The sequence below is a fragment of the Corythoichthys intestinalis genome, chromosome 15 (genome assembly GCF_030265065.1).
Source record: "Corythoichthys intestinalis isolate RoL2023-P3 chromosome 15, ASM3026506v1, whole genome shotgun sequence".
In the NCBI taxonomy this organism is placed as follows: domain Eukaryota; kingdom Metazoa; phylum Chordata; class Actinopteri; order Syngnathiformes; family Syngnathidae; genus Corythoichthys; species Corythoichthys intestinalis.
In genome coordinates this window covers 27745128-27757369 of record NC_080409.1, presented here as the reverse complement: position 1 = coordinate 27757369, position 12242 = coordinate 27745128, and the positions used below count along the sequence as shown (strand labels likewise).

The following is a 12242-nucleotide window of genomic DNA, read 5'->3' as shown; positions in this document are numbered from 1 at the left end:
AATGACCTGAAAAAACTACAATGGTATCTGACTGCCACTGTTACCGTTTCTGTTATATATATATATATATATATATATATATATATATATATATATATATACATATATATATATATATATAAATTTAGTAAGGGGGAAGTGTAAATAAATTATAGGATTAAGATGTGTTATCAATGAAAAAATTTAAAGTGTTCATTGGCTGTCACTGAGTAGCATTTGCGACCGCTACACAAAGCTAACTAAATTACCCCCAAGAACGGTAAGAGACGTAGGACAACCAGAGGATATATAAGAAAGACAGGGCTGATGGTAAAGGATAACTTGTTGAAACCGGAGAATGCCATTGTCAGTCGCGTCGATTAAAAAAAAGCTAAAGCTATGCTTAGGTCGGCTCGTTTTTTTCGTCTTTTTCAGCCTTCGACGCTAAAGCCATCTCTTTAACTGAACATTTTTATGTTCTTCCACATCTATGCCAGTCAATTTGGCACCAGGCACATCATTTTCGGAGAGAATTGGTAGGTTTAGCGCTGTAAACATCTCCTGCGTACACGATTTCCATTCATTTCCTATTAGGGACAAATGGTGGCTTGTCCTTGCATAGCAACCGTAGCTAATGCCATGAATATTAATGAGCGGAAGTGACGTGTTGCTTGCGGTACGCCATTGCATGCCTTTTAGTTTTTGTGGCGCTTACACGCTCAAGTGGGGGCGCCCTTGCGCTTCCTCACGCGAAGACGAACGCGCTCACGTGAAGAAGAGCACGCTTACACCCAAAGAAGAAATGCCGCATCCAAGTGAGTGAGCGAGTTAGTGAGAGACGGAAACACTTCTACGAGCCTACGTTCTTTGTTAATGTTAATATCTACAGAGGCAACGCCTGTATGTATCATCTTTTGTGTTGTTGTTGTTGTGTTTCCACTCGCGATCGGACACTTAAATCCAGTTGTGTAGTGGTTTGAACGATGTGCTAATGCTAGCGAACGAATGCTAACCATACTATTATTAGCAGCTAATCATCGCTGATTTACGTTGATGCAAACCTGTTTGTTATTGGGGACGAAATTGATTTGTTTCATTTCTATTCTTCGTTTCACTCTTCAAGTGATGGTTGAATAAAGTCAGCAAATTATACCAACGTCTTCTGCATCGTCATTTGGGAGTTTAGCTAGCTGTATAGCCAGGACTGAGCCTTAGCCTCTCTGTGAGGACAGCGCAGTCGTATTCCCTCCCGATGCAGTTATCTCCACCTTGCAATGACTGCAAGTCGCTTTGTTGTAATTTTTCCTCGTGAAGTGAAGACACACTTTGGAGCGTTTGAACCTACGTGCTGTCATTGTTATGTTTATGGCTGCAATGCTCGTGCTTACCCGTCGTAACCTTTCATTTTCACACTCTTTCCTGGTGAAGTGTAGTCAAACTTTGGAGCGAGTGGTTCTTGGCGCCATGCTAGTTTGATGCGTCTGGACAACAAGACACGTCACGACGCAATACGCGTCTTTAGGAATCGTTAAGGGATCGTTAAGGCTTTTTCATTGTGATGTCGAGGCCTCGAAACACTCGGAACCGGTTCCGAATTGGAATCGGATTTCGATTCCCATCCCTAATCTCGACAGTCGACACCCTTCCCTTGTATCACCTGGGCTTAGATACAGTCTTGAGTTACGACGTCGGGAACACTCCCTCTAGAACAAAACAAGATTTGACCAACATTGTGACTGCCGATGCCGACCAAAAATGACGTAATGTCCGGGTTTCGCGCCAGCAGCCCCTCCCCGCACAGATAGCCAACATGGGACAAGGCTGTGAAAGTTTCCAACCCGCGTCATTCTTGGGACATCTCTACATGCGTGAAAGCAATGACGCGAGTAAATCCCGCGTCACCTTACACATGAATTTCCCTGGATATGTGTGTGATAAGGGCTTATATGAGGCTTTGTGACCCCCACAGTCAACGATTCATCATGATGTTGGATAAAATCAGGGTGAAATTGTGTAGTCGAAATGAGGCATTGGCAACATAAAATTTGATGAACATCATCATTATGAATAAAGTTACAAAAAAATCTCAAGAAACCATGCCCACAATGATACATGAAGTCAGTAATTTTAGTTGAAAGTTAAACTTGCCTTCGAGACTTCAATTTCTACTGCATTTGAATCTCGTAACCTGACACATGGAAAATGTTAAATTGCAAAAAATATACCTTATCATGAACGCGACTAATAGTAGCACACCGGGGTAAGTCATGTCTCATTTGAAAAAGATCAGAAGAAGTCAGGGAGAAAGAGACACAGCATGTTGAACACTTTTTAGTTCACGATTAGCATCAGTAGATTTTGTTGAGGGCGGGGGTGGGGGGTGGGGGGGCGTTTTCTTTATGATGACAAGTGTCGGGCATCTTGAGCTGTGAGATGTTTGCGCAAAGTCAAAGAGAAAAAAGTGAAAAATGTGGAATTCCAATTAATAAAGCCCCCCTCTCCCCTCGTGTCTCCCCAGCCGTCAAGCAGCAGCAACGAGCAGCGAATAAATGCGAGGCAGATGTAATTAGCGCGGCGTCTCGGCGGACCGCCACAGCCAGCGAGGCAATCTGCGGCATGTTTGAACGTCCTGATGAAGTGACGTCCTCCGCCCAGATCAAGTCGCTTTGTTTAATTTACAAATGGATTTCACTCTAATTCTCAAATTATCGTCAGCGGCGTGAGAAGCTTTGCCAGGTGAAAAGTCGTCCACGTGCCGCGCAAGACCGCATGCAGAATGCTAATGGGTTGCTGTTGCTTTGGACTGGAATTAGTTCCTGGGGGTATTTTCACAGTAAGGGTGCAAAGATGCCGGCGTGGATGTCGCCACTTCACAAAATGTAGAAATACCAAAAAGGACTTTACGATCGAAGCTTAACATCGTTTTTCATGTAGAGTACACTTTTCTTTTCAGTGTCTCAACAAAACAAATCCCAATTACCAAACTGCTATGTAGATAATTGATTTTTGAGCATGGTTACCAACAAATCAGCGGAGCATAGCATTAAACAATTTACAGTGCTCTAAAATGAAGCTTAAAAAAATTGGACAGTATTTATTTGAAATGGTAGTAAAGGTTTATTATTAATACCTTTTAGATTATTTGTCATACCTTGCCATTTTACTAAGTTTGCACAACAATTTGCATTGAAGGTGCCCATGACATAATTTCTTAGGACAGTCCAGTTGGTCCTTTTCCTTGCGTTTCTTAAAAAAAAAAAAAAATCCTGTTCCTCATTACTATACAGCTGACTGGATCTAATTTGAATATTTTTCGCTTTGATTGGCTGTCGGTGTGGTAGGTGTGTCCTGGGAAGCTTGTGGGTGTGGGCAATGCATGTCGTGACTTTGACACATCGCAGAGATGCGGACTACAGTGGTACCTCTACATATGAGGTTAATTCGTTCCAAGACCTTGTTTGTAAGTCGAAATGGTCGTATGTCGAGCAGGATTTTTCCATAAGAATACATTATAATTCCATTAATTCGTTCCACAGCCCGAAAACCTACACTAAATCCTTAATAAATACTGCTGGTACTATTACAAATGGCAATTACACATAGCGAAACAAAGATTATAAATAATAATAATAATAATTCCGGTTAATATTTCCGGTAGTAATGTAACAAATCGGATTCTAATGTGGCGGATGTGTTTTAAACTTTGTCAGGAAAACCGGGCAGGCAGGTGATTCGGACCCAAATGCAGGGAAACAAAAGGCAGCAAGGCAGGTGGCGGTGAACTCAAAAAACGTTTTAATAATAACTAACAAAAGCACAAAGTACAACCAAAAGTACTAGGGATAAAAAATGCAAGGTTCAAACAAAACTTACTTTATCGGAGGAACTTATACACGAGGGCTTGGACAGGACTTCGACATCGACATTGACATAGACATAGACATAGACAATGACGCAACAAGGAGTGAAAAGAAACTGGGAGATTATATACACACAGAGAGGAGGGGAAACGACACAACGAGGAACAGGTGAGCACAGGAGGATGCAGATTGGAGGATACACTAGGAGGCACAACAGGTGAAATCAATAGGCAATCAAAGGGACAAGTCACACTAGGAGAAAACCAACGCAAAACCTAACAAACTTGTTTTTAACTTAATTAAACTTAGTGAGATAATGGCTTCTCATATTGGTGAAACAAATATTTGCAAGGAAACTGGACACAATGAGAAAATACACAGCTCAAACACACACTCTACACCCGGGGTCCTCAATTAGCGGACCGCGGTCCACGACCGGACGACGGCACACCTCTTGGGGGACCCAGAGCAAATGGCACTTTTCAAAAAAAAAAGTGCTGCTACTCTATCGCTGAATTCTGTCTCATTTGTAGTCAAATATCTTCCATATTCCCACTTCTGTTGTCATATCTATGACAACGATGCGCTGATTGGCTGAGAGAGCGTGCAGGGATGCGCTGATTGGCTGAGAGAGCGTGCATGGATGCGCTGATTGGCTGAGAGAGCCTGCATGCTACCAGCTAGAGTGGATGGACCGCAGCAGTGTGAAACACGAGTCACACCCGGCATTTTGCAATCCCAGTAGAAGACCGAATCTTACAAAATTGCATGCTCAAAGTTGACCAAGAGGAGAAAAGTGGACAACAAAAATCGCCGTTTCAATGAGGAATGGACTGACAAATATGCGTCCATTTTACCAACTGCAAGTACCAAACCTATAAGCTTCATATGCTTCAAGACAGTTGCTCTAACAAAAAAGTGCAAATGTGAAACACCATTATGTTAAAGAGCATAGCTCTTTTGAAGATAAGTTTCCTCCTAAATCAGAATCAAGAGGGCAAGAAATTAACATGCTGAAGCAGTCATATCATAGAGTCTAGCAAGGTTATTGTTAAAACTATGACACAACAACAATGCTCACTCAGAGTGTTGTGGGTGTTGGCCAAACATAAGAAGCAGTTCTCTGGTGGAGAAATAATAAAACAGTGTATGACTGAAGTGATGGCAGGAATGTTTGAAGGAAAAGAAAAGGAGGAAATGACAATCAATCAAACAAATCTCACTCTCAGATTCATTAACCACAAGACGCACTGAAGTACTGACTGATGATGTGAGTAAACAGCTTTGTGACCCCCAAATGCCATTTCTCTCATTGAGCAGTGTTTTACAGTTAAAGTTACTGTCAATAATTATTATGTTTGCACCTTAATGACAGAGCTTGTCATTGAGTGTACATGTGTAAACATTGTACCTGCATGTTTTGTTTTTTTATTTTTGTATTTTTATTTTAAGTCAAGAAAATGTTTTAATTTATTTTTATTTAATCAGAATGTGCATTGAATTTCTGCCTTGTACTTGACCAACATTAATAAATGCACCCATGTTTGTATGAAAAAAATAATTGTGTACCTTCAAGATTTGTATTGGAGAATCCCTGCTCTACACTGTTATGTGAAAAAAAAAATAGAATGGAGCCAAAATGGCGAACGAGACTCCGGCGTCGTAAAGTCAAAATCACGTACGTCGTAACCCGGGGACTACCTGTATTGTATGATACTTTTTTTTTTAACTGAAATATATGGATGAATTATTTAAATGTGTAAAATTGCTTCCTGCTTCCAATTTTAATTCAATTTCAATGTTTGTAAATACGTCACAATATTAAAAAAATGATATAAAAATGATTTTTTACTGCTCATGGGGAAAGCTGATTTGATATTAAAAAAAAAACAATTTTTTAAAATGGTTGTAGGTGCAAGGAATCCCGGGTAACCTACGCAACGCTCAGGTTACCTGGCTCCGGCGTCTCTGGGTGCGACGAAGACGACGCCGACGAGGCAGCGTCCTCGTTGATGGCGCCTTGGCACAGCGATGCCCCCCGGCTGGGCGGGATCTTCATGCCCAGCTGCTCGGCCATCTCCACGTGGTCACCCGGGTGGACGTAGTCGAACACGCTGCTGCCGGTAAGCTCTACCTGCGGGAAAGGAGTGTTAACGTAGTGTTACTTTTCAGAAAGCGATACATATCACACACATTTAGATGTGTTGTACCCAAACTTGTGGGGGCCAGGGAATATTAATTAGGATAATATTATGACGTTTCTAATATTACTCATTACAGTATTTTTCGGCCGATAAGTCGCACCTGAGTATAAGTCGCACCAGCCATAAAATGTCCAACAAAGAGGAAAAAAACATATATAAGTCGCACTGGAGTATAAGTCGCATTTTTGGGGGAAATTTACTTGATAAATTCCAACACGTAGAACAGATATGTCATCTTGAAAGGCAATTTAATATAAAAATACAATAGAGAACAATATGCTGAATAAGAGTACACTATAATAATGTTACATGATGCATGAACAACGAAATGCGAATATACTGTTCTCACCAGGACGCTACGGCTCGGTCCTGGCTATACAGCGAGCTAAACTCCCAAATGGCGATGCTGGACGTCCGTATAATTTGCTGACTTTATTTTGGCAGTCGTTATGACACCATCATTTGAAGAGTGAAACTAAAAATAGAAATAATACAAATCCATTTCTTCCTCGATACCAAACAGGTTCGCATCAACATAAATAAATGATAATTAGCTGCTATTAAAGCAATGACACAAACGGTTAGCATGCGTTCGCTAGCATTAGCACATCGTTCAAACAACCACACAACTGGCTCTAAGTGTCTGATCGCGGGTGGAAAACACACAAAAACAACAGAAAAGATGATACACACAGGTGTTGCTTCTATAGAGATATTTTACATGCGTAAACAATGAATGTAGGTTTGCAGCCGTGTTTCTCTTTCGCCCACTCGCTCAGACGCTGCGTAGCTGTCCGTCTTCTTCTGGCGTGTGAGCGCTCTACTTCACGTAAACAAGAGCGAGTGCGCCCCACACTTGGGCGTGAAAGTGCCACAAACTAAAAGCATGCATTTGAATATACAAAAGTCAATAATACAATTGAACACATATTGCCAAAGGCAGAATGCGAACGAGACCATAGCTATTAAGTAAAGATGTCCCGATCGATCGGGATGCCGATTCATCGGATCCGATCACGTCATTCTCAAAGTATTGAAATCGGCAATAAAATATCGGACATGCCTTTTTTTAATATATATATATATTTTTTAAATTTAAATCTTTTCTAATTGTATTCAACATTACAGACAAAATGTCTTACACTCATCCAGAGTAGTTTTGGCTTAAAGTAGCGCTATCAAATTTATTGCGTGAAAGGCGGTAATTAATTTTTTTTAAATTAATCAAATTAAATAATTAACGCATGCGCTGCACGACCCAGTCACGCATTGTCGCGTTTAATCTATAAAGACGCCGTTTTACCTATAGATAGCGTTCAAAGGCAGCGTATAATGAGTAGAGAGAATTTTGACAGCCTTTGGAGCCATATTTTATGTGGCTAAAGTCTTACAATACCTCTCTCAGCAATTAAAAATAACGTGGGAGACAATGTGGGGAAGAAAGGTAGTAGTTGATCATTTTCTTAACGCCCTATGTTCTTTCCCAACGCAGAGAAGATATATCAATTGGTGCCCCTACGCACAGTCATGGTTGCACTTCCCATGCATTTGGACATAAGTTAAATGGCTGCAGTATCATTTACTGAAAGCTCAACAAATACACTAGATGGCAATATTTAGTCATAATATACAAAGTCACATTTATCCTTTAAGAATTACAAGTCTTTCTATCCGTGGATCTCTCTCACAGAAAGAATGTTAATAATGTAAATGCCATCTTGAAGATTTATTGTCATAATAAACAAATACAGTACTTATGTACTGTATGTTCAATGTATATATTCGTCCGAGTTTTATTCATTTTTTTTTTTTTTAATGCATTGCCAAAATGTGTATGATCGGGAAAAATTATTGGGAATGATTGGAATTGAATCGGGAGCAAAAAAAAAACACAAAAAAAAACAATCTGATCGGGAAATATCGGGATCGGCAAATACTCAAACTAAAACGATCGGATCGGGAGCAAAAAAACATGATCGGAACAACCCTACTATTAAGCGTTATTCAGGTAACCATAGCATAAAGAACATGCTAACAAGTTTACAAAACCATCAGTGTCACTCCAAAACGCCAAAACAACATGTGAAATGATATCATAATGTGTTAATAATTTCACACATAAGTCGCTCCTTAGTATAAGTCGCACCCCCAGCCAAACTATGAAAAAAAACTGCGACTTACAGTCCGAAAAATACGGTATAGGAATGATTGCAATGTTAATTCAAACAAAATCAATAAAAATTCAAATCTATAAAAACATAAGTACACTCGGGTTATGTCACCCCCCTAATAATTCTCAAAAATGTTTATAATTTTTATTTTGAATTTTCTTATATTTTCTTATATATATATTTCTTATATTATTGCCTGCCATGTAATGGCAATGTAAATATTCCTGTTCCGTTGATGGCAATCCATTTTGACTGGGAATGTTTGCAGTGATAATTTGCTGAAAACCTCTCTCTAAATGGGACATATAGCACAGTCAATGGCAGCCAATGAGTTAAATAAGTGCCCTATAAAATCTTAAAAATCTCAAGTTTCTGTTTCAAATTATAGGCAAATACACCTCCAAAACACACATATCAAAAGTATAGTTCACCTTAATTTGCACATTTTGAATTGTCTGGTGTGCGTGAGTGTGTTCAGGTTGTGCGTGTCCATGGAGACAAAGGGATTACACTCATGTAATCCTGTTATTAAGGAATTCCTTCCAGGCAGCTGAGTGTGTCATAAAGTGTGGCTCCGATTAGGGAAGGCGTGGCGGAAAAAAACACTAAGCATCATGGGAGTTGGCGTCCATACCGACACGGAGCCACGCTAATTGGATCGGGCACACACGTGCAAACACACACACCTGCGCGCAAGTAGCTCCTAAGAGAAATGTATGCACAATTCAACGATGCACACAATTACTATTTATCAAAAAGAAAAAAAAAGTTTTTTTTTTCTCCAAGTCCACAAGCTCAATTTGTTGCACTTTTTAATCGTGAACGAAACATTTGGAGGGTGACTAAAACAAACGCACCCTGAAAATAAAACATTGGCGCAATAAAAAAAAGGTGTTTAATTTAAAAATTATTTAGTGTTGCCATTAATCTCAATCTTTGATGGCGTTTTCATTAGGTTGGAAAGCACACTCACACGAAAACACACACAAGCACAGACACACGCACACACCCAGCGACAAGAGCGTAAGCGCTCTTGGTGACTTTGCAAAGACGTAATCAAATAAATGGATGTGTGCTGGCAGCGCAAAATTAATGAGGACATTAAACACGAGCTAAGTGGGCTAATATTCCAAGTTTGACGGCGCATAATTAGACACCGGTCGCTAACGAGCTGGCCGCTGACGACACTAGGCCCGCTCGGAAAATATTCGAGGAAAGCCGAGAACGTGCCCTGAGATTGTGAATATCCCATTGTAGTCTGTTTCATCACCCTAGTAACGGCGTGCCTATCTCTTTAAATGAATGTAAAGTACCTGTAGTATTTTTCTGAGTAATGAAAAAAAATATTCCTGTGAAGGCAGTTTCCCTGATTAACATTAAAGTGGGTGTGCATGTGTATGACAACAGGATGCAACAAAAATTCTCAAGGACCCATGCTTCAAACTGAACAGGGAGTCAGCCATTTTGGTTTGATGCAACCCATTTCTCTCTTAAATTCCCTGAAATAAGTGCCAAGAAAATTGTTTAATCAAAAAACACCAATTTCAGTCACCATGAGAAAATTTGGCTGTCATGTCTTTAAGGATGCACCAAAAAGTCTCAAAGACCCATGCCCCAAATGGAACCAGCAGCCGGTCATTTTGGTTTGTACCATCACAATTTGGTCTTAAATGTCTTGAAAAGGTTGCCAAAAGAGTTTTTTAAAACAGCACACAACATCACTTTCAGTCACCTACATGGAATTTGGTGGACTGTCTATCATAACAACCAAAAGGTCTCAAGAACCCTGTCACAAGAACCCCATGAATACTGTCACAAGGCATACATGAAAATTGTACTTTTTCAACAATTTGAAAAATAACAATTAAAAAATGTTCATTTTCCCCCATTTCCTCCTATCTAAATGCAAAACCTCAATTTTAACTTCTTAACAACATAAAATGAACATTAAAATGGAAGATAATGTAAAAATGTACTTTTTAAAAAATAATAAAGATATAAGTAACACACATTAACAAAACCGACACGCCTCTACAACATTGCGTGGACATCGGGGACAGTGCCTCTGGATTGGCAGACAGGTGTGGTGGTCTGCCTTTTTAAGAAAGCAGACCGGAGGGCAGTTTTGTTATTAATGCCGTTACAAAATAACGGCTTTATTTTTTCCAGTAGTGAGTAATCTAATTAATTACTTTTCTCATCTTGGCAACGCCGTTAACGTTACTGAGGACAGAAAGGCGTGCGTTACTATGCATTATTATAATGGTTGAATGACGCGAGAAAAATCTGAGGGAGACGGACTCACCGAGACGACAGAGCAGAGCAGGAGTGGGGAGGAGGCAAGAAAGTTGTGACGCCGAGCAAACGCGATGCTAGGTAGCTCCAATAGTACCTGTTGTAGCCGATAGCCTACAACCTACGCCCACATGATATGGTAGATATGGTAGACATGGTAGATATCACATATACATATGGCGGAAAACACAGACAAGACTGAAAAAGCAGTTTTCTGCTCTTGCACCCCTCTTTAAAATAAACTGCTGTATTTTAAACCAAAAGAACTGTTGCGCTTGATAGAACAATATGTCTATATGTTGCCATAGCAGATTCATGGCGCACTAAGCCTCTGAACTATTTTTAATTTGTCCGTTTTACCCAGAAAACCCCTGTTTACAGACGTCGCGTAACTGCTTTTGTTTCAAACTAGCCATAAAAAGAAGGTAAGTAATTATATTTATTATTCAAAATGTCTGTCATTTTTAGCTTAGAATCATTAATTGATGTCTAAATTTTAGTTAGAAAAAAAAAAGACAACTTTAAAAATTATTCACTCGCATATTTTAAACTTTTAAATGAATTACGTCACAATGAAAAATTTGGCGTCTGTAAAAAAGTCACGGATATCTACTTCATAACTATCGCTTAACTGTATTTTTTTTTGTTTGTTAGTGTTGCATTTTCCCCGATATGTTATTAGATGATAAATAATCGATCCAAAAAAAAAAAAAAAAAAAAAAATGTTTAAAAGGGTAACTATATGAAAAATAAAATCTCAACCACTCCTTGTTGTCTGCGATTTCTGCATCGCGACCCTTGTTATATTACCATGTTTCACCCATAGCCCCCCCCCCCCCCCCCAAATCTAGATGTGGCCATTTATAGCTGTGTTTTGAAATGCTACATGGAGTTTTTGGATTGAAACAAGGTAAGTACGTGATAATATCACGTTAAAATCGTGGCGTCTTTAATTCTGCTCTTGCGTGTTCTCGCCTCCAATTAGGGTTTTGCTGTTTAAAAAACATTTTTTTTTTTTTTAAATGCCTTCCTGTTCAGAATTTTTGTTCCTGCAGAAAATTGAGATATTAAGCTTTCCAATGATGTATCACACTTGCATTTCGGACAATTTTGAAAGTTGGCCAAATTGAGTGTCTCAAAGCGGAACTTCAAGTCACCTGAGTGTTTTCCGCCATATACTGTATATAGACCCTACCCACGTGACGTCACAACTCCTTCCTCCTGACTGGTGCCGCCCAATTGTCCGTCAACACATCATGTTTACCTGTTACGGCTACGTACATTCCTCCTATTTACGACGTGTTTTTCTGCTCGTTAACATTAATAATCAAAATGGTGAAGGCGTGTGTGGCGGTCGGTTGCAATAACAGAGAAGATAGACGGAGAAGACGGAGAGACTTGAAGTTCTACCGGATTCCGAGAGACCCGGAGAGAAGAGAGCGAGATGGGCTGCTGCAATTCGACGAGAAAACTGGGCTCCAAACGATTACCACAGATTATGTAGTAGTCATTTTATATCTGGTAAGATGCATTTAATATATATTTAGAGGGTTTTGGGCTGACAACCACAATTAAGATCATTGCTAGGCTAATCGCCGACAATATACACGTATGTATGTAGTGAGAGTGCTATCGCTAAACCATATAAACATTAAAAGCCCTAACTCCATTGACAAACGACATGAAATACATTAGACTTGACAGTGGATGTTAGCAATAACAAAAGATTTTGA

The 12242-nt window shown here is 39.6% G+C and overlaps 1 protein-coding gene across 5 annotated transcripts in view; it reads right to left on the bottom strand.

Annotated features, from left to right (window-relative positions):
- The window catches only part of LOC130930622 (neuronal PAS domain-containing protein 3), a 267831-nt gene that overhangs the window by 37848 nt on the left and 217741 nt on the right, over positions 1–12242 (bottom strand). For 4 of the 5 annotated variants that reach the window (XM_057858590.1, XM_057858591.1, XM_057858589.1 and 1 more), the window contains one exon: positions 5793–5973. In XM_057858590.1, the coding sequence (XP_057714573.1) occupies positions 5793–5973 (181 nt within the window). The remainder of the gene's footprint in view (positions 1–5792; positions 5974–12242) is intronic. The other variant, XM_057858592.1, reaches the window with a different exon arrangement.